This window comes from Antedon mediterranea, chromosome 8 (genome assembly GCF_964355755.1).
Source record: "Antedon mediterranea chromosome 8, ecAntMedi1.1, whole genome shotgun sequence".
NCBI classification, from domain to species: domain Eukaryota; kingdom Metazoa; phylum Echinodermata; class Crinoidea; order Comatulida; family Antedonidae; genus Antedon; species Antedon mediterranea.
The window spans coordinates 14,842,700-14,866,266 of NC_092677.1; the positions used below are offsets into that span (position 1 = coordinate 14,842,700).

Consider the following 23,567-nt stretch of genomic DNA (forward strand, 5'->3'; position numbering starts at 1 on the left):
TCAAGGTTACGTTAAACAATACAATCATTTTACAAGTTGTAAATTCAAACATTGTAGACACGATTAGAGTTTAAAGAACAGGATAAAGCTTTGATTAGCAGGTTGAACAATTTTAAAGAAAAAAGATTGAAACTCTTAATATGTGAAGGACAGATTCAGGAGGTTTCAGTTTCATTTTTCTATTCTATTGCACTTATTGTTTGTTTTTAAGTACACTTACTTATATTGAAATCGTCAACAAATCTAACAAAATAAATCTGAGGCCGAAAACTTTTTAAACGATGTAAAGGAAAACTTACCTAATATGCTTAATTGCATAATAGTTTAATGGAAAAAAACAATGATTATGTTTTCAAATATTTTAATATTTTTCAACCAATAGGTGGAGGTTCAATTACTGTAGACTTTACACGGAGATGACACATCTTTTGTATATATTACCATGTGTTGTGCAATCCTGATGAGTAATTTAGACTGAAAAGGTAGTGGAGGGGTTGTTAGAAAGCAAGTTTGAGTAATTACGACTGTTAAATCATCATTTTTGTAATAAATAAATTGAAAGTGAAACGGACAAAAACAACTTTCATGCAGTAGACACTGTTGCTCTTTGAACTGTACGAACATTAAAGCTTTAACAAAATTCAATCAAATTTCTTCATTAGAAATACAATTCGAAAAACACAATAAGGAACGATATAATATGCTAAAAATCTCAATTTTTATTTTGTATGAAATCCAATAATGCTTGTTCTTAGATTATGAACAAGTAAGTTATAATAATAATAGAAAATGTCAAGTAAACTTATATGAATGTTGTTTTAAAGAAGACACAATTCATCAAGTGAAGCAATGGTGTAGCTCTATACACATTTTCCGATGCCGTTCCTTTAGCAGTAATTATTTACACATCACATTATTGCTAATGATTATCATGACATCATCGCTTTACTAAACATTTAAATAGAATGTAGGCTAATTTCCAGTCGCAATATTTCGTCGCGGGCATTTATTTTATTTATTATATATTTGTTTCCAATTTACAATCGTAGTATTTTCAATATTGTCTTATACTATAGAAATATCAACTTCTTCTATATCTTTAATTTGATATTCTTCATTGTCGTCTTGGTCTTCATTAAGTGTACTGTGTTCTTCTGCAGCTTCTGTCGTCTTGTTCTGCGGGCCGTTTGTCTCTAGAACCACACTATGGTCATTAACAAACGATCTGTTCACTTCGGTATCACTTTGTTCAAGTTTACCTCCGTTAGCATGTTCATCTTTGCTGACGTCACAGTTGTTAGATATACTTCTAGTTACATCCTTCTTACCTTCTGTATTATCAATATCAGTTCTTTTTATATTTACCACTTTCTCTTCTGAGTTCATACCAGAACTTCTATTCTCATCAGCGGTGTTACTTTCTTCCTTGTGTTCACACTTATCTCCGTCTACCTGTTCATGTCTGCTGACGTCACAATTACCAATTTTATCTTTATCTTTTGCATTTTTCGTATCATCAATAGTTGTCTCTTGCGAATCAATATCAAAACTGTCATTTTCATCAGCGATGTTAGTTTCTTTATTTTGTTCATACTCATTTTCGTTTGTCTGTACATCACGTATGACGTCACAATTATCAATTTTATCCGTCTTAGAATCTTCTGTATTATTCGTAGCATCATTATCAGTTTTCTCGTGGAAGTCCACATTATTTGAATGTCCATTCTCTTCGGTTGTATGCCCACCTTCTTTCGTTTGTTCGCAATTATCTCCATCTGCCTCTAAATCTTTGCTGACGTTACTGTTACCAATGTCTTTATTAGAGTCTAATACGTCGTTGATTGTTTTTATACTTACAATTTTGTCGTTTAAATCAATATCGCTGGAATTAATATTGCTAAATTGAGTTTCTAGATTTCCATCGTCATTATTAGAAATAACAGCAACGGAATTATCACAACCGTTGGTTGTAACTTTCTCTTGTGAGCTCTCAGCTGTTTCGTCTTCTATAAAAGAATCCATGCTAATTACCTTCTGATTATCTTTCGTTGGAGAAGAGTCTTCGAGTTGAAACTGGTTTATTTTCCATTCAAGAGTATGTCCCTGTTAAAAGAAATGTTTATAGAATCTTATGAATATATAAACATATTGAAAATTTACAGATCAGAAATGGTGTTTTATGATTCGTTGTATAGAGGGCACCAAACACTAACAGTTTAGTAGGTACTTTACTGAAGTCTTGAATCCTGCCCGGTGGTGAAAAATGTGAAAAATGTATGGGTGACGATCGCACTACATACTACGGCCCATGGACTTATTGTGGGCACTGAAAGGTATACCTCTCCCTGCTGTGAACGTAGCTTTATAAAATTACATAAGAAAAATGTTAAAATTGTTTACGAATTTGAAAGATGTTGTCTTACGTCTTTTTCCAAGACAATGACACCTTGAAACGGTATATTATCGTATTTACGGATAACTTTGCATTGATAGTTTCCGGCATCCTCGTCAGTCGGTCGGCTTATTTTAAAAAAACTAGTACTGCCATCACGTTCGCAGCTATACCGCCCTCTAGCCGCATTATCTGTAGATGAAGCCAATGCATTTCCGTGACCTTGTTTGACTTCACCAGTTTCATCAGCGTGGAACCAGATAAATGAATCTACTTGCTCATTCAACGGTAATGCCATACACGAGAAGATTAGCGAGTCAGCGTTAGAGAAGATATCACCAGCAACAACAAGAAGTTTACCTGTTATACAACAAAATGTATTATTGGATTTACAAAATAGTATATTAAACATTATGTGGAAAGTAGATAGACCTACCTATTAGGGCATGAGGAAAATGACAAACCGTGTCCGTGACGAGTCGGTATAGGTTGTAAACAAAACTTTAGTTTAAATATATAAATATGCCCCAATGGTGTATTATGATTCTACCCAATACCCAAAATCGTATAATATAATCGTATAACTATAACAAATGCAATTCAAGTCTATTATAAAACTGCTAATCAAAAGTGTGTTTACTTCCGTAACCAATAAACTCAGAAATAAATGACTAAGAAGTTCAGCTCAAAATGTACCGATATGGTGCGTGAATACAAACGAAAAGACAACGTTGATCATGACAACGATACAGTTGTTTAAAGTTGGCAATACAAATTCGCTATTTATAGCTACTCTTTTGTTGAAATCGACATTATGGATATTCCATATTTAGCAGTAATATTAATAAGAGTAGTTATTTGTCATAATTTGAAGGAGATGTCTGGCGTGTACAGGTATCCGATGGAGTACCACCGCTGTATTCCAATGACGATATTTTTATTCGTTGTAGTGATATTCGTTGTATATTTAGAAGAGTGGTACACGATTGATTTGATCGAAAGCGAATGCACAGTGGTTAATCACAAAACGGATTATCAGGAAACCTGTAACGGTGACGCTAAAAAGACATGCAAAGGCAAAGAAAAATGTCTAAAGATTTTTGTCTCATTCAAAGACCATGACTGGAACGACAGAATGGCAAAATTGTTTTTTAGCGAAGAATACCTTTCTGAAAATGACGAGGTAAGAAATGGCAATCTTTTTGTTTCTATATCGCAGTTAATCCAGGAGCGAAAACGAATTCACTTCCTGATATAACAGCAAGAATGATTGTTTGACCGATTAAGAGGAACACAATAAAAAACGAGTGACGTTATAATTGAATATCAAGTATGCATTTTTCTTAAATAAAACAAAAGAAACTAGACACCGTCGAAATTCATAATTGACGAATAAACGCAATACAAGCCGACGTAACATACACGTTAATACCCATTCACACACTAGGACAGTAACGATCGACGATAAATAAATGAATGCCAATTTTTTACTACATAAAACAAGAGAAATCTAAAAATGTTTCATCATTAAACCGTAGGATAACCCTATGCTGCCTTTGAAAAATACACACGTCCAATCAAATGACGTGATAATTGTAAGATAAATAATATCGTGATGCTTTTATTGATCTTACGTCATTAGACTGGATTAAAAAAATGTTTTTATCAAGAAGACAGCAACATGGTTATTCTATAGTTTTAGAATTAACACTTTTATAATTTCTTTTGTTAAATAAAAATAAATTCAAGTTTACCTATATCGTCGATCGTTATCGTCCTAGTTTGTAGCACATTTAACAGTAACTCTTTAACAATAAATATCTGATCTGACATGATACGGGTATCAAAAGAATAGATATATTGACATTTTGACATTACTTTTTACAATTTTATTCCAGTGCTCTTTTTCAGAGTGTGAGACTCGAATGAAGGAAGAATCCACAGAAAATGATTATTTTGACTTCCGAAATACCTACACGAAAACAGGAACAACTTTCCGATGTTTCTATCATCCTAAAAACGAACAAGCAGTTTTATCGCGAAAGCACAAACGAAAAGTCGCTTGGAAAGCTATTGTGATACCAATTATTTACTTTGTGATTGAAATTTGTTTGTATAGTAGAAAACGTCAAAATACACGACCAACTGACATAGTTACCCCATTGTAAACATTATGTACCCAGGTCAAGAGAAGAAGTGGACAAATAAACTTTGTTTTTTTTAAAAATAAGCCATTGTCAAATTTCCTTGGGTAAATTTGTTTCTACTTTTAACTGAAGCGGGATTCCCCGATAGTTTGAGTATTAGTTTTACCATGAAAAGTATAATATTGTAGTGCCTGTTATTATGTACAAGGCAACCGCATTAAAGATATTTTCTTTAGTACACAAAATACATTGTTTTGATGTATTGATTGAATGAAAAGAGAAATCAACCATGCAAGAAAGTATAAATAATAACGTAACCCGATTCTCTGTACTGTACACGTGGCCTGTCTAGTAGTAGGATCCGATCATAGGCAAATTCGGCAATACAGTCTCACATATCGTGGCGGCTGTATTATTTTATGGTTAGGTTAGGCTTATGAAAGATGACGCAACGCAAGCGGTCACATATTATACATTAATTAATGTTTTCTATTTAAAAACATATTAAATTGTATAAACTTACTGTGTATCGTAATCAGAGAAGTGTGCGATGAAGCCCTCTTGGCGTTGCGCCTGCGCACAAGACATGTGTATTCGCCAGAATCGAATGCGGTGATGTTGTTGATTTCAAGCCAAATTCTGCCTCTGCTATTGGATGTTACGTTCATGCGATCTAAAATAGATAATAAGAGATAACATTTAATTATTCAAATGTTGTAGGCCTAAGGTAGAGGATATGCTTGTAGTGTGGTTATGCTAATGCTACCGAAGCTGTCCATTAAAAGTATCCGCTTTTAAACTTGTAATTATTTTGAAAAAAAAAAGCTGTATTCATCAGCTCAAAATGGAGTGTTAAATCAAAAGATGTAAGTCATGTAAATACCTTGATTTGTTTTATGAAGATCGATATTTCTAGAAAATAAAAAAATTGAAAATAATGCTTTTATTTCACAATATAAATTATAATAATTATTGTAAGTATTGTGAAATGGGCTTTGAGGAGTAGGATCAAACAAACAAAATACGAATAGTCGTCAAGGAGAAATTAGATTGGTAAGTTAGGACGATAAATCTTAATTATCTTATCTTAATTTTAGTAGTTAATTGTAGTTAAAAGTTATATATAACTTACTCATCTGTTGATGGCATTTCCTTTAAACTGATTCGTTCTGTAAAAATATAAAATTTGAATCATTAAATCAAATTGTACTTTGCACAGTGAAAGGAGAAATCGCGCTTTGCTCATAATGATCTAACAACCATGTATTGGTACCAACGGTGTTAACAACCATGTATTGGTACCAACGGTGTTAACAACCATGTATTGGTACCAACGGTGTTAACAACCATGTATTGGTACCAACGGTGTTAACAACCATGTATTGGTACCAACGGTGTTAACAACCATGTATTGGTACCAACGGTGTTAACAACCATGTATTGGTACCAACGGTGTTAACAACCATGTATTGGTACCAACGGTGTTAACAACCATGTATTGGTACCAACGGTGTTAACAACCATGTATTGGTACCAACGGTGTTAACATTTCTTTTATTCATTATTTTTTCAATTGTGTATATTTTCTATCTTATATTCTTCTACATTATAAATCACAACTTCCTGTCAACAAATAATTGAGGTTATTATCAAAGTTTATATTTTATGGAAACCAGGACCTACCCTTTAAGTTATTTCACAACTAGAATTTAGGCCTATTGCTGAATACATGCAGTGCATAATCAGAATCAATTGAGTTCAAAACAACTTTCTAATCTAGAAAAGTCTACAGGCCACACGGTAAAGGATGTTTTTATCGTAAAATTAGTAATTAGTAGGCCTAACTGTCTTCTTAAGATTCTTCTCAACTGACCTGTCAAACTACTGATGCAACTCGGAAATTTCATTAACGGCAACGCACCATTAGGCGTAATCCACTGGACATAATCAGCACGGGCTAGTCGAGGTCTGTATTTACATTCGATAATAACTGATTTCTTAGAATCTGTCAACTGTTGCTCTGGTACAAGCAGGCGTATCGATTTGAAACAACAGATATATACTAAATAATAATAAAAGCCACAAACAAATTGTTAAAATTTCATTATTTTTCCTAGTTACATATAATATCTAGCCTTGCCCAAAGCTTTTAATCATCTTTCCAGTAATGACTTTCTCTCATACATTTACTGTACATTGGTAACAGATGTATTTATTTTATGAAATGAGCCACAAAGAGAATATTTTACGTCATGTTCTTCTTTTGTAATAGGGAGCTTTAGGTTTAAGATGACCCATGACCTACTCAGAGATGTGTCTTCTAGACCTAGAAATAACTGTCGAGAAATAGAGTGAAGAAGCTCGTGCTAACTCCTATCATGCGGACAAGAAGTATGACCTTAACTTGTTCCTATGTTGTCGGTCGTCACAAATAGAAAAACTTTCTATTGTTAACGCCAAAATATAATTAATGTTCTGTTCTTACTCAGGACGATGAATAGTAGCAAGCCAATTAAAGCAGAAGCAACTCCGATGATGAGATATATTTTCAGTGAGTTATCATCTTTCCATATTCCTTGTGTTTCTGAAATATTAACAACATTTTTTTCGTTTTTAACACATTATATACACATTCCAATCATATCTCCAATATTTTATTCTATTTCACAATGTAAAATTTCAAAAAATATTAAAAAATTAAATCTATTAAATCAAAAATATTTTAATGTTAGCTACTGTAAGAGAATATTTCGTTATTTTTATTCTATGATAGCTTTAAATATATTCCTCATACTTTCTTTTGTATCTAAACAAATATACATTTTTGTTTTTTAATACATCAAGCTCGTACACTAGGTTAATTGTATGAGCATCAAGTGCTAATTTTGTATTTAAGTATTTTCTGCCAAACATCTGTAATTTTCAAGAAATTAGTTTCAAAGAAGCTGTTTTATTTGCGATTAGAAAGAAATGTATAACTAATTAAATGCTTAAATATGTAAATAAGTTTTAAAAAAAATTGCTAATGTGAAATAAAAAGTATTGAATAGGTATATTTCTTACAATTCAAGTGTAAGGTGTTTTTTTTTAGGTCTATAAAAACTATATTTTATAGGTATTTGCTATGATATTATAGAAATTTTTAAATTAAAACCTGTAAACTGAAATTTCAAATGAAATGAAAGAGCTCCAACGAAAGAAAAAACTAGTGCTTGTTTGTGGTTTTGTTTTGTTTAAATAATTGTATCGATAGCAGAATAGCAATGATACCTGATGTTGAGATCTTGCTAGCGATAGTTGTAGGGTCATTGTCATTAAAAGTAGGCCTAGTATTTGCTGCTGTAGTTGACTCTGTAATTAAGTGAGTGTAATGCAAATGGTAAGAAATATCAATACAACTTTAAGTAATGCTTGTTTGTGAGTTTGTTTTGTTTCAATAATTGCATCGATAACAGAATGGCAATGATACCTGATGTTGAGATCTTGTTTGCGATAGTTGTATGGCCATTGTCATTAAAAGTAGGCCTAGTATTTGCTGCTGTAGTTGACTCTGTAATTAAGTGAGTTCAATGCAAATGGTAAGAAATATCAATACAACTTTAAGTAATGCTTGTTTGTAAGTTTGTTTTGTTTCAATAATTGCATCGATAACAGAATGGCAATGATACCTGATGTTGAGATCTTGTTTGCGATAGTTGTATGGCCATTGTCATTAAAAGTAGGCCTAGTATTTGCTGCTGTAGTTGACTCTGTAATTAAGTGAGTGTAATGCATATGGTTAGCAATATCAATACAACTTTTACTGTTAATATTTGGTTCTTTGGATATCATATTTTATTTAAATTTTTATATTTATTGATTTTTTTTATACCATCCGACATAATAGCAAATACATTACATAATAACCTTTTGGTGTCTTATTTTGAGGCTTCTTAAATGAATATTGTCGGTGATGAAATTGCATGGATAAAACTTTTATCGGTAATGAAAATGTTATCCATGTAATTGTCATCATCACTAATGAGTAAACGGAGTTCCATACGGAACTGATTTTTTCACCAATGGCCCTGATTGGTAACCAAGTATCATCCACCGAGTCAGTGCCACTATGGACTATAGGATATGTAAGATAGATGCTATTTATATTTATAGCTTGTAAGGTGTTGTGAGCAATAACTAATATTTAGGCTCATCATCATCATCGATGAAATAACAGATACAGACACCATTACCTGTATAAAATATACCTGATGTTGAACTCCTATTAGGGACAGGAGTTGTATTATTAGTATGGTTAAATTTAGTAATATTTTCACTAACTGTAGTTGTCTCTGTAATTAATTGAATTAATTAATATTAGTAATATATTTCTAATTATTAATACTAATTCCAAACTTTTGCTTTCGAATTAATTGAAACTGTTTTGTAATCAGATTAAAACAATGAATACCCGAATATATAAATATAGAACGTTAAGATATTTCCAAGCTTTTAATCATTATAATCCAACATTAATAGTAGGCCTATTGCAGTGACGAAATACGCACCATAGCCACACACTATTCTCTGTTATATTGAAATTTATACAGTTCGTACAATCATTATTATTTACAATATTACCACACTCAAGATAATATGATTATTAAAGATAGTACTTTAGTTTAATATGTTTGTAAGAAATTTCTTTTAGAACAACCAAAAAAAAGATGATTAATACGGAGAATTATTTCAGCAACATGATTTATTTTATATAGAAATAGTTTTCTATCACCCCTGTACTTTATGAATAATGATTTATGACGTTTTATTATTGCATTGTACTGTTCATGTGCTGAAAAACACAAATTACTTACCTATAAGAGTTATGTTAACTACCATTATGTTACTCGTCTGGTCAGTTTCCAGCTGTTGATAAGCTGAGCTTCGAACAGCACATGTATACTTTCTATCAGTTCCGGAATCAGTTGCTATACCAACTGTATGGCGTAACTTTACTTCTCCTTTCTTTATTTCGTCTTCAGTAATATTTGTAGAGTTTATTTCTGTCTTATTCTCGAACCATGTGACTTCTTCTGGGGATGGATTGCCTTCTGGTAGGATACATGTCAATTCTACATCTTCTCCGGCATTAACTTTGTTTTGTGATACTTTTATCTGCGGTTTGTCCAAAACTTTGAAAAAAAATACCCCTTTTTTATACTTTCATGTCAATTAGAATCTAACTTTACCATAAAGCAACACTTAATACATTATATTTTGATATAAAATATCTTTCATAAAAGATGATAAAATTACTTACAGTTTACATCAAGCTGAACATCTTTTGTAAAGTTGTAACCATCTACACAAATATTACATTGGTATGTACCGCTATCGTTGCGATACACATTGTTGAAAGTCAGGTCGTTCTTGTTCTGGTGTAGTGCTATGTTGCCTTCTGCAGTGGAATGTTTTGTCCACCACCAATTTGTATTATTTAAATTATCGATAGAATCCGGTTTTATTTTACACGTCAAAGTCACACTGTCTTCACCTTCTTTAATCGTTTGATTTTGAGTTAGAACTAAATGATAGAAAAATAAAAAATAAGTAAGAAAAATCAGTCAGGACAGTTTCTTTAATATTGATGTGACGATAATTTTAACAGAGATTCATTAACGTTCACATCGGTGATGCTTCCTTCTCTAAAGCTCTGTCTACACTACCAAAAAGTGTGATGTGCGCAAATATGGTAGTGATATGACGTCATCGTGTCCATATATGGGAACATCACATGTTTTGTAACATACTGTTTGATAGTGTAGATAGAGCTTAAGAGAGTAAAACGGATTTTGCTCCCATTTTAAATTTTAACAACGAAATGCATTTGAATCATTTATCCCATACAAGTGAAAGCGGCAACACAGGCTAATCATAATCATTATTTTCACACAAAACATCATTTTCTTGATTCCATTTTCGTATTTTATGTTTCGAATCATTGTTTCAAAGTAGTGGCTATACTTAGTTAGGTAATATTATGACATTGAATATTGCATCCAAATCTGTGACCTTTTCTCGCTTAGAATGATATATAGATAATATAATTTAAAAAAACACAAAATAAATGAATATAATGGCCTAAAATAAAACCAAATCAAGGTATATAATATAGATAAATAACTCTTTTAAAATCAGTTTTTCTTAGACCAATTTACAGTAAGTTTCATGCATCGGTATTAACATAGGTGAATATCTAACCTTCAAGTACATGAATGTCAACAGTATTACTGTAAATCCCATCATTTCCGTCGTAGATTTTGCTCTCAGCTCTGCATTTGTACCTGCCAGAATCATTAAAACTATCAATCCGTAGTGTAGTGGATATAATGTCGTCAACTGTCCTATTTGATTGAAACTGAGATCCATCCTTAAACCAAGTATAGTTGATAGGTGGCGGATTTCCTGGAGGTTTGTGGCACTTCAGATCAATCGTGTCCCCAATTGAACAGTAACGCCGGCTTGGTATTAATTCCGGTTCTTTTAGATCTGAAATTGGTAAAATTAAAAAATCACTATGAATGAATGTTGCTTGCACAGCATTGATTATCAAATATAAAAATATTTAAAGTTAATTTGTTGTTTGTACACAGACAAAGCTTCCGGAAGAAAAAAACATAACAAAACACGATAATTAATAAACACATTAAAGATACAAAAAGCTACACCTACGAAACAGAAAACAATATGTACATTGAATTAATAATGTGGTTGGTTGGTTTAAAGGTACACCGCAGATAAGCAACGATACAAAACATGTGAGATGACGAGATACTATACCCTTCGTTTGTCTACACTAAAAATAATTAGCTTCCAAACTGAGCAGTTAACAAACTCGAAAAAAATGTTATGTTGTCTGCGTAGTATCGGCAACTTAATATATTTTTTGTGAATTCAAGCTTTTTGAAAACATTTAAAATCAATAGACATAATTGCCAAATCACAAAGGGTTCAAATTATAATGAAATATTCCTATTTATATAACTGTAAAGTTTTGTCTCTTTTCAGATGTTTTCTATTTTTGCTTTTATATAAATTGAAATGGTCAAAATATAGTCACAGATTCCCATGGTTGTAATCTGTAATTAAAAAAAAACAATAAAAAAAACTCTTAGTCTGGTCATGACCATGGTTGAATTAGTTCAAAAACTGTTAAAATGAAAAACAATAAAGAGAACATAAAACAATCGTATAATGAGTTGATGTGTACTGTTACTATCATATAACACTAATAACACGATTATAAACCGAAACTTAGTTTACGGAAACAAATATTAAATCAAGTATCCGTGTTAGTATACTTTTAAAACAATAATGTTATTTGATTGTTTCACAGATATTGACTGTTGACAATTACAATACAAAACTATCGTTAATAGATTAATAAATGATTTGATTTGATTTGAATAGGCTAATTATATTATTCTATTCTCAACATATTTGAGGTTAAGGTTTGTAATCAAGTTTAGGCCTACTTGAATGTTATTAATTTCGGCAATTAGCCATTTGTTTGTATACATATTCATAAAGAACAAAACATACAGGAAATAGGTCAAACATTGGAAATGCAGAGCAGAGGTACTGATTACTTCCTTTGAAGTGTACTGTTACAAGATGATTAACATTTTCAATAACAAGGAAATTGAGAATGAATGATCTTGACAAACATTTTACAGTATACCACATTCAATAACTTTACCATAAATAAAATTATAAAAATATTTTTAAAATATTTTTTTTATTCAACTTTATTACGTACATAGGCTATTAGGCCTATTATTAGTAGGTCTAATGGTTGTGAGAAACGGTGAAGGCAAGTCAACTTGTTTTTAGATAATTGTTACAATAGGCTTAGAGTATCCATAACATCGGCAAGGGTTTGAGGCTCACTTTTTCCATGGTTGTGGTGGTAGGACGAGTCTTTTCGGATAAGGACTATAAACCGTAGGCACAGTGTACACATCTAGTTCATGTGCACTTTAAAGAACCTAGTACATCTTTCAAGACGAGTAGGAGGTTACCCCGGTGTACTTCTTGTACATCACAGCCAATGATTATAACTAGGCCCTCTTGGATCCCAGTCTTTGAGTGAAAAGGTCGTCCAGTATAAATAAATATTTCAATTCAATCAAAATCCAATCGATATTAGCTAGGCCTAAAGTAGTTTTGTGTAAAAAGTATTCAGTGCATCATACCTTAAAAATTAGGAGAATCGTGCACGAGAAAACCAATTGGTCGATAGGCCTACAAGTGGATGATATTATAGTTTGGTCTTATAAATGCCCATAGCGCATGTGCGAATTAAAAAAATGGGGTTTTAGAGTTGCACTTTAGGCATTTCCGTGGTCCACATCCATCTGTACTTAAACCTTGATTTATTGATGACAATCATATTATTAAATCATCTTGGCGACACTCATGGTTGACCGTGTGTATAGTTTGGCTTTCTTGATATCTAATTTAATTCCATACAATATTGTAGGCTTACTTACATGCTACTGATAAGTTGACTAAAGTTGAATTCATGGTTAAATTTGAATCCAGAATAATCTGACACATGTAGGAACCTTCATCATCAGTATTGACATTTAGTATACTGAACTGATTATCAGTACCAATTTCGCTGTCATTTTCCCTCATCACCAAATCCCCATTAACCTCTATCTCATAAAGGATTACTGTCCCATTTGACATGTCAGTTGTTCTGCAATTGAAAGTCACGTTTTCACCAGTCCGAACAGCACCTTCATGGTTCAATGTCAGGTTTACATCTGTGAACAAAAAAATGACAAGTTGTTCTTAATCAATATTGTACCATATACAGCAAAACAGATACTTGGTTGTTTTATCATGTTTAGACATAGGGATTGTTTTAACACAATACCAACATATTATCTATACTCTATTAATATATTGACCTCAGCACTCAGACTGTGTAATATCATTTAAATAGCCATTCTTTATCATATGTGCAAACTAGTAAGCTGTCCCCAGAATAGACTTTTTTTGATTTTGAGTAAGAAAATATCGCGTGAAAAGTAATTAAGCAAGTTAAGACAGCAAAAGATAAGCACTTAAGATAACAATTTGAAGGAAAATACACGATAAAAGATTAGTTTATACAATAGGATGACACGGAAAGTTTAGTAACTATAAATTCAAAGGCAGTTTACTGAAAACAAATATCAGTGCCATGAATGTAAGATTTTAAATCGTGATTTGTTATCGTTAAATTGTTATTGTTTTGAATAAATATTAAAAATGGAATAACCTGCATACAAAAGAAGAACCATACTGTCAATAACAGCAACTCTGTACTTCCGATAGGCCCACTGACAAATTAGTAACATTTCCAAGAACGTTGAACCATGGAGGAATTATTTCAATTCATCCATGGTTATTAGACAAACTTCCTGTTTCTGGTGTTTTATTTATGATCCTTTAAAAGTACGCAATCTACAATTTCCTCCCGATTGTTAAAAAAAATAAAGGTGTTTGTAGTCGGTTCTTTTGTACAGAGTGTTCCAAATGCATTTTACCGTATACCGTATGTATAATTTCAGTTTAACTTAAAGATTTTAAAACTCACGATATAAACGCACGGACGCAATTCGAGAGGGAATATCAGAAGTGCCCGAGTTAAAAAAGAAAGAAATATAAAACATCAACAAAACATTATTTTTCAAGCATTATTGAGTCTCTAGCCCGTATGGAAAACTCGGAAGAAAGAATAGTGTACACTTTGACTCTACGTAGTAGATAGGCTTACACATCTATCTCCATTCCCCTCCTAACACACAGCGTATTGAGGATACTATATACGATGATAATACACACACATATATATATATATATTTACTACATACTTAACCATAGATAACATTCCTGTCAGGCATGTAGGCTGTAGACCGGTAATTAATATTGTGTCTAAGCAAGAGGCCTAAGCCAGTTTCGAAATAGATTTTCGATTTTTGTATGTTTATGTTGTTATATGCCTACTTGTTGAGTGTACCTGTTAACATGATGCCACATGAACCGTCTTAAAGTATTTACCCAGTTTAACATCGACTACTACAACAATACTTCGAATTTATTGATCCAATCAAAAGATGAATCAAAACTCAACAAGTAAGAAACATTTCATACTTCAGAATCATGATATTTTGTATGAATACAAAACACGTTCTTTAGATACCGTAGCTATTATTCAGACACATGCAAACTAATACTTAATGTATGTACTGTACGTAAACCTAACGGACGTGAGCCTATACATGTCCTTGAGTTGAACCTCTATGAAGACGCTAATATTGCTGTTAAGAAAATAACAAATCTATTTAAACCTACTTACCATTTGCAAACACCGAATGAAACACAAATAGAGCAAACATGACTTTTAGGTGTAACACACCCATTCTCTTGGGACGAGTCTCTCGAGACGAAAACACCTTAGAATCTTCTCTAGCTGTTTTTTAGGCCAGTGTGCACATACTCCAGAAGGATACCAATGGCTTAATCTGTTTAATATGTCACTACTAACTAGTTTCCGCGAACAACTTCCGCAAAAAAACGTCATATCATTTTCATTGTGTTTCGAAATCGAAACATGCAGCGGCATGTATATCAAGATGTGATTAAATTCAGAACTAATGTGCAATTTATTATACAAAATAATGATTGCTTATCAGTTGAAAGGTTGACTATTTAACAAGTCAATTTTTCAACGATTTAAATATTCTGTCCATTCAACAGATAATAAACTTTCATTATCAAGCCTATACACAACTACCCAACGTATTTTTAAAAAAGTTTTATACAATTAATAATTCCCTGCTTCCATCTTGGGAATTAGGAGCACTGCAGGCTGGTTTTCGAACATGGCATCGCGCGAAACAACATTTAAAACAGACCTCAGCGTGTAATAGTATATAATAATTAAACATCACGATTAAAGACAATTCTCTTTAAGTAGAACGTTGCCACGTGGTACAAAATTAACCAATTAGTCCAGTCAATCTAATGATATACCCACCACAAATTGCAATAGTAACAAAGCTAGTATTTTTTAATTCGATATAATTTGTAGAACGACATACTAAAAGTCACCGAAAATCCAAGCATTGGGTCAAGGGGTCAGAGGTCAATAAAGGTCATTTTAAGTCAAAATTAATATGCCCCATTAATTACATATATTTAACCATTTAAAATACATTATATACAAGTGGGATTTATGTCATCCGAAAGCTTATTAAATTTCCTATTCAGTGATATCAAACTTATAGTCATAACATTTTATTTAGAATGTCAATTTTGCGGAAAAACACAACATAATGTGTCAATTTTGGCTAAAAATGTTGTTTTCGCTGTAAACAACAATGGTATACACACAGGGATTCCCTGGGGTGAACATTTCAGTCCAACGCGATACACATGACCAGTTCAAGATGCAGATGAGTGACATCTCCGTTTCTGTTGCTTCTGGATGATCTACATTCCATTTTTTCCAGTTGGCATTTGTGTTGCCATGGTTACAGTATTTATATTGGAATGTATAAGTATTTTTTAACCAGTAGAAATACAAAGATATTCAACAGCAGTTTGACAATGACCTCCATGTTGTATGACGTTCGGACCATCTGGGCTGGATTGTCAACAGACCTGCAGGTGATTGAAAAAGTTTCTATGAGAAGCCTCAAAGAAAACAAGAGGTTTGACAAGAAAATATAGGAATGCGTACATCCAGACCATGAAGAAAGAGCCGGTTATAAGGGACATATTTCCTTAACCGGTAGTACTGACTGGACAAGTCAACAACAAAACAGGTATTTTTTGCTTAGTAATGAATATAACAATGAACATAAGTGTAATATCTCAAGAGAAAGTTCTGTTATAAACCAAAGTAATGAAAAAGTTAAATCAAGTAAAAGACATAGACGTGGTAAAAAGAAAAGTCGTAATGATAAGAATAATGAATGTTCTAACATTAAGATTGCATTTAATAACGTAAACAGGGTAAAATCTAAGATCTATGAGATTGATCATTTCTTAAAAGACAATAGTATCCAAATATTAGGTTTAGCTGAAACATTTCTACAAAATGATCAAACAATTGACATTAACAGCTATAAATGGATTGGCAAAAATAGAAAATCTAAAAATGGGGGTGGTATAGGTTTTCTAATATCGGAGGCGATTACAATCATGGATGATAATTATTTCGACCCGCACGATGATTATGAAAGACTATGGATAAAAGTTAAGTTAAACAATAATATTATATATATAGCAGTAGCTTACTTTCCTGTCGAAGGAACTGATGCTTGTCTCTCTGATGAATTATATAATCAACTCCTATCAGAAATTTTACAAATTGAAAATGAAAAAGCTGCACACATTTTAATTATGGGAGACTTTAACGCCAGAATTGGTAATGCAATCCCATATGGAGACCCTGTTCTTAATACGAATGGCAAACGTTTTCTTAATTTTTGTGAAAATTCGGCACTTACAGTTCTCAACTGTACAAAACTATGCCACGGAAAGACAACATGGATGAGGAATAATCAATCCTCAACCATTGATTATATGTTAACCTCAGACGACCTAATAGAATATGTAGAAACATTTATTGTGGATGAAGACCACCGCTTTCATTTAGGCAGTGATCACAATACATTAATAACAAATTTTAAACAAAGCTTTGGTCAATTAAATAAAAAGAAAAAGAATAAAACTCCACAAATATTTGGAATATTTTACCACATCAAGACTGGTCCAATTACCAAAAAGAATTAAAAGATACTTTTGAAGAATGGAACGCCAATGAATTTGACTGCCCAAATATGCTATGGTCCTCATGGCGATCAAAATTACTACAAGCAGCAAATAAAACAATAGGATTCAAAAATAAGAAATGTAAACACAAACGATGGTGGGACTCAAACATTGATCATTTGATCAAAGATAGAAAAGCTGCCAGTAAAGAACACCGACATTGGGTGAAGAGTAATAAAAACACAGTACATGGCAACGAGCTATGGCAAAATTACCAACATAAAAGGAAAGCTGTCAAACACGCAATCAACAAGAAAATAATGCAAGTTCGCATTGATAAAAGCGCACAAATCTCAGAAAACGGTGGAGTAAGCAGTAAGAATTTTTGGACAAACTTACGAGGTTGTAACCGCAAAAAAGTTGAAACTACTTCAATTAAACTGCCTAACTCTGATAAGACAACAACAGATAAATGTAAAATAAAAGAGACAATATGTCAATATTGGAAGACATTAGGACAAAGTAACTTAGGTACTCACGATTATTCAATTAAACAAACAAAAGAAGAAATAAACAATCTAAGAAATAAAAGTGATGAATGTAATATCGGAACTCAAAATTCCCCTCAGCTTTGCAATATATATATCTCTATGTTAGATATTAAATGGGCTTTAGGCCAATGTAAAAATCACAAAGCACCTGGCATTGATTCCATTCCTAATGAACTTCTCAAATTTGGAGGAGATAAACTTATCCAATCTCTCTCTCAACTATTTAATCGCCTGTTAGAACTTCAAACTATCCCCGATGAATGGAACAAAGGTATAATAATCCCGGTTCACAAGAAAGGTCCAAAAAATGACTTAAACAATTATAGAGGTATAACTCTCAACTCATGTGTGTCCAAGGTATTCACGCGTATTATATCTAATAATATCTCAAAGTTTCTTGAAAGCAACAACATATTGTCTGAAATCCAAGGTGGATTCAGAAAAGACCATCGCTGTGATGATCATATTTTCACACTTAAATGTATAGCCTCAACCAGACAGGCAGAGGGTAAAAATACATATATGGCTTTTCTTGATTTTCGAAAGGCCTTCGATACTGTATGGAGAGACAAATTGTTAACCACAGCATGGGATATTGGTATTAAAGGAAATGTATGGAAAATGTTATTTAATATATATAATAATGTTCACTGTAAAGTAAAATTTGGAGAAATCGAAACAGAATATTTCGAAATTGAAGAAGGTGTTAAACAAGGTTATGCATTATCACCTATTTTATTTTGTATATACATAAATGAATTTGCCAAACTTCTAAGGGAAAACAAAATGGGCATAGAAATATGTAATGTTCAATTAAGTGGTCTATTCTGGGCAGATGATGTTGTTCTGCTAGCTAACGATGAAAGGGAGTTACAAGAAATGCTTGATCTAGCTACAAAATTTAGTAATGACTACAAATTAAAATTCAACTATGAGAAATCCAATGTTTTAATTACTGGAAAAAGAACAGACAAACAGAGATTATGGCCATTAAGTGATCATTATATTTCAGAAGTTAATAGTTACAAATATTTAGGATCCCATATTACAAGATCTCTTTCCGATCACTGTCATATTGAAGAGGTTATTAAGAAGGGATATAGAATTATAGCGTATATAAAGTCAATTATTAATGATCAAGATGATTATAACAGAGTGTTTTATGGAGATTTGTTGTGGAAGACTCTGGGTCTTCCTTCAATTAACTATGCGTGCTCTACATATGTCTGTGGTGGTATAAGTGATATTCAAAATCTTGAAAAATTACAAACCCAAATGGCAAAGGCAATACTCAAAGCACCACGTACAACTTGTAAGGAAGCTTTGTACGGTGATCTAGGTTGGAAGTCTATTTCAACTATTCAAGACATGCAACGAATTTACTTCTTAAATCGTTTAGTAAAGATGGATATGAGTCGATGGCCCAAATTGGCTTTTAGTGCAATGCTATTCATTGGTCATACGTCTACATTTAAGTGGAAATGGTACAACCATATGCAAAATACTCTAGACTCGTGTGGAATGAGCCACAGGTTTAAATTAACGACAGATACTAACAATCAATGGGTAATCATTTCAAAAAGTATAATTAAAAGTATTGATGGTATCCAAATTTTTGATCAAGCCAGAAAGAAAACTTCATTGATGAATTATGTCACACTTAAATCCACACCATATATAGAACCGTATCTTTTAGATAAATTGGATTTCTTAGGGGCAAGTCTTAAATTTAAGGCAAGATCAAATACACTTGCACTTAACCTTAAGAAATCTATATGGGAAGAAGATAATGATGGTACATGTCCTATATGTAAAAATGATAAAGAAGACATTATACATTTTATGTTCAAATGCAAATATTTTGATGATCTACGCTCAACGGAATATTGTAAACTTGAGCATAACCTATATAATAGTAATCTATATACATTCTGGTTGTACTTTCTACTAGGTAACCCAGTATTAAAACTAAAACTAACCCTAGGAAGTGACACTAGCCTTCCTACTGGGACGCAACCAGTAATTGTTAATAAAGTAAATGAAATATTTGACATGTTTTGCAAAAGCTATATAAAACAAGCATGGGCTTCACGTACCAAAATGTTAAAGATTTAAATACCAGTCTGGTACTACTAATGTATAACTGTAAATAGAGTAACGAAATAAAGAATTTTTTTAGTTAAGTATAGTATACTTAAGTTTTTTTTGTGAATGTGAATGTATTTATATATATATTATTTTGTATCATGTATTAATAATTATTGTTATCACTAAACTGTAGTAGTCTGGTACTACTAATGTATAACTATAAATACAGTAATGATTAACAGGCTATACCTTACATTAAATATATTTACTTACCAACGTTTTCTTTTGGCTTTTTTAGTTAAGTATAGTAGTATAGTTAAGATTTTTTTTTTTTTTTTTTTTTTTTTTTTTTTCGTATTAACTTATGATTTTATGTGAATGTATTTTTTATATATTATTTTGTATCACTATGTATAATTGTTATTACTATACTGTATATGAAACCATTTCAATATTAACTATCATGATAATTTTAATATCCTCATCAACAAATATTTTTGTTACTACTTCCTCTTTATGTATATATATATAAATATATTTAACTAAAATGTATCAACTCATGTCAGACAAATATTGCTACAGTATAGAGTACTAATTTTAATTCAAATTAGCTTAAGTATCCGTATCCGTCATTTTATGTTAATTGTGTTCAATATGGATGCACCACTTCCTGTGTGTGCCACCGATGTAAAGGTGCAATTTCCAAATAAATTGATTGATTGATTGATTGATTGTATGTAATGCCTTGTAATAGTACCAGGGCGTTACTCCAGAGCAGCAGCGGCCAACATAAGACCTTATGGCCACACGTCAGGAACACAATGGCAATTGAAAAATCCATTTGGTTACGACTCAGAGACTTCATACCATTGACACGGGAGTTACTGCAGGTGACTCGGAATATTAGCAATGTGGTATTAAGCATTGAATATTTTGGCCAGAAAGTCTTCCAATGTATTCAAGATCCTGGCAATAAAGTCATATGTGTGCATCAATCCTACAGTTCCAGAGGAGACTCGAGGTGACTTTGTTATCCACCACCACTTTTTGAAACTACCAACTTACAATACTTTCAGCTAATAAACCAACATGATGCCACGTGGAAACAACTTCTTCTGAAAAGTCTAATACATCCAACTCACTGAATGATGTCCAGTAGGCCTACATTTTAGATGGTAGTGCTCTACTGCACAGCATTCATATGGAATAGTGTAGAGATCTGTAAAAAATATTGCTCTGCATAGTCTTTGATAATTATGAAAGCGGCTCGTCCACCAAAGACGGCGCACATGGTAAGGCGGGTCAGGTGGTAGTGTCCCTGTACATTTTACCAGTGACATGTTCCACAAAATAGGATCACTTTCTGTAACAAACAACAATTTATAAATCTTCGTAACTAGTATTTGAACAACATGGCAATGAGTGAATGCAGCTGCTGATGCAGATGTTCTTTCGGATAGTACAAAAAACCATTGAATCAGCAAACAGGAAAACAGATGTCATTATCCGATGACACGGATCTACTAGTGCTCCTCTGCAGTCAAGCATTTAAAACATCTTGTGATATTCTTTAGACTGGAGCTGAGATGCTGGACTATCAAACTGGTTCAAACAGTACATTTGAGAGACATCTGTGATAACCTTCTGTTTGCTCATGCGATACTGGTGACACAACATCCAGAGTTTTCTGAATTGGAAAACAAGTGGCTCTAAAAAAAGCTTGTCATTGCACTTATTTCTGACATTATGCTGTAGACTTCAAATGCAAACAAGCTACAAAGGATGACATTGTGGTTGCTAGAGAAAATGGTTTAGTGCGTCTGTACAATGGACTACCTGGACAACGTGGAATGCCTTTGACTCCATCCCATCTACAAGTACAACCTCGCATATCGCCAACTTCATAATCGTACCACAACCAAGGTACTTAACATCAGGTTCAAGTTCAAGTTATCTTTTAGCAATGGAGTGGGGTTGATATGTGTACCGAGGATTGGGGATGGAAGATCAGATGATGGAAACATGGTTCCTCTACACACAGACTTAAAGCCAGAGCCTGAGTATCTCCTTGAAGCATTCAGGGGTAACTAGAACTACATGTGGTGAATGCAATGGCATTGCACTGTACTAATACCCGAACAAGAAAGTGATACTGATGACATATAAGTTGTGAGTGCTTTTCTATTTGAAGGATTAAACAATATCATCCCACACGGAGCAATTCAAATAAAAAGGTCTGGATTAAAATGATCTTACAAAATATACAAAAATATCACAATATACAGTACAATATAACAAGAGTCAAAGTTCAAGAATTTAAGAGTCGGATGGCAACTGGCAAAAACAATTTCTTTTCCAGTTTGTTCTACACGCCGGGCATTGAAAGCGACGCCCATGAGGCATGAGCTCGAAATCACTGAACAAGGCATGGTTAACATTTTTTAGAATAGCTCTACTTTTTTTCTAGAGTTTGCATGTCACAGAAGGAAGACAAGCTACGAAGTTGACAACCTATTAATTTAGAACTTAAGTTAACAACTTTGTAGTGAGTTTCTCTCTTTGACCCTAAGACTAAAAAACCAGCATATAAAGGAAAAAAGTTAAAACGTTCTCAATAAAGGAATTATAAAAAACCATGAGAATTACTTTATTGACATTAAAATGGTTCAGCTTCCTTAACAGATAAAGTCTCTGGTGTCCTTTCTTTACTATTGCCTCTGTATTTAATTCCCAGCTGAGATTGTCCTCAAATATAGTACCTAGGTATTTAAAGGAATGGACAATATCGCTGGTTCGTCATTTGTGGGGGATACCAGAGGGCTGCGTCCTTTCTCCTTCCTAAAATCTACAATTATCTCCTTGGTTTTGGTGACATTGAGTTCCAAGTAGGAGTTTCCACAAAATTGGATAAAACCATCTAATGCGGAACCATGACCGTCCTGTGAATTTTGAAGGAGAGACAGCAAGACAGTGTCGTTAGCAAATTTGAAAAGATTGTCCTGTTTGCTCCGACAGTCATCCGTGTATATAATATACAAGAGAGGAGAGAAGACGCAACCCTGCGAAGATAAAATACTTCTCATTACGTACATTCGTTGATACTAAAATTATCAAAAATCTATCTATAGTAAATCATGAGTTGATTCCAAATTATCAAGACTCATTAATTAATCATCAATAGTACATACCGCTAATGAATTTAAATTTTCTTCTAGCTAGTATCATTTTTCCTATTTCATGACGATACAATAGTTACAAGAAAAACATTATTTGCACCAAATACTTCCAAAATATAAATATAATATATATAAACATAATTTAGTTTTACGCTATTTTAAGAACATTTGAGTTTTTGTAAAAGGTCAATGACCTTTTGACCTCTAGTTACGTATAACTGTTATTAATTGTTTTTTTAATGTATATTATTAGTAGGATATATATACTCTACACATTGGTACTAAAGCTATTTAGATATGATTATAAAACAATGGATTATAGGCATAAACGCTACCCCCTACCCCAAAATTGTTTACATTACATTTGATCAAGAATCAATTTCAATAAGAATAGTACATC

The 23,567-nt window shown here is 32.5% G+C and overlaps 3 protein-coding genes across 4 annotated transcripts in view; 2 read left to right on the plus strand and 1 right to left on the minus strand.

Annotated features, from left to right (window-relative positions):
* The window catches only part of LOC140057770 (uncharacterized), a 39,476-nt gene extending 34,142 nt beyond the window's left edge, over positions 1 to 5,334 (plus strand). The window contains exons 2-3 of one of the 2 annotated variants that reach the window (XR_011846967.1): positions 3,343 to 3,575; positions 4,291 to 5,333. Coding sequence is in view for 1 of the 2 variants with exons in the window: in XM_072103496.1 (XP_071959597.1) it covers positions 3,343 to 3,575; positions 4,291 to 4,560 (503 nt within the window). In the remaining variant the exon portion in view is untranslated. Of the gene's footprint in view, positions 1 to 3,342; positions 3,576 to 4,290 lie in introns of both variants that reach the window. The other variant, XM_072103496.1, reaches the window with a different exon arrangement.
* Positions 718 to 15,095, minus strand: LOC140057768 (uncharacterized). Its single transcript, XM_072103495.1, has 14 exons — positions 14,930 to 15,095; positions 13,071 to 13,349; positions 10,780 to 11,067; positions 9,839 to 10,102; positions 9,393 to 9,710; positions 8,208 to 8,288; positions 8,009 to 8,089; positions 7,025 to 7,123; positions 6,413 to 6,601; positions 5,672 to 5,708; positions 5,423 to 5,451; positions 5,063 to 5,212; positions 2,424 to 2,752; positions 718 to 2,103 (listed from the first exon to the last, which is right to left on the minus strand). The coding sequence occupies exons 1-14, from the start codon at positions 14,991 to 14,993 to the stop codon at positions 1,066 to 1,068; spliced, it is 3,246 nt and encodes a 1,081-aa protein (XP_071959596.1). The 5' UTR covers positions 14,994 to 15,095; the 3' UTR covers positions 718 to 1,065.
* A 1,087-nt stretch (positions 15,096 to 16,182) lies between these two features.
* LOC140057641 (uncharacterized) lies at positions 16,183 to 21,898 on the plus strand. Its single transcript, XM_072103358.1, has 4 exons — positions 16,183 to 16,286; positions 16,455 to 17,005; positions 17,347 to 19,713; positions 21,747 to 21,898. The coding sequence occupies exons 1-4, from the start codon at positions 16,183 to 16,185 to the stop codon at positions 21,896 to 21,898; spliced, it is 3,174 nt and encodes a 1,057-aa protein (XP_071959459.1).
* The last annotated feature ends 1,669 nt before the right edge of the window (positions 21,899 to 23,567 follow it).

What these genes read in the sequence shown, in the direction of transcription:
- LOC140057768 (XM_072103495.1), bottom strand. Translation starts at nt 14,993, where the DNA reads ATGGGTGTGTTACACCTAAAAGTCATGTTTGCTCTATTTGTGTTTCAT. An exon ending in AAACAAGATCTCAACATCAG is followed by an intron (nt 7,124 to 8,008) that starts GTATCATTGCCA and finishes TTAATATTTCAG; the next exon opens with AAACACAAGGAATATGGAAA. An exon ending in TCATTGTCTTGGAAAAAGAC is followed by an intron (nt 2,104 to 2,423) that starts GTAAGACAACAT and finishes TTCTTTTAACAG; the next exon opens with GGACATACTCTTGAATGGAA.
- LOC140057641 (XM_072103358.1), top strand. Translation starts at nt 16,183, where the DNA reads ATGACCTCCATGTTGTATGACGTTCGGACCATCTGGGCTGGATTGTCA. An exon ending in AGCCTCAAAGAAAACAAGAG is followed by an intron (nt 16,287 to 16,454) that starts GTTTGACAAGAA and finishes TAATATCTCAAG; the next exon opens with AGAAAGTTCTGTTATAAACC. An exon ending in AGACTTTAACGCCAGAATTG is followed by an intron (nt 17,006 to 17,346) that starts GTAATGCAATCC and finishes TACCACATCAAG; the next exon opens with ACTGGTCCAATTACCAAAAA.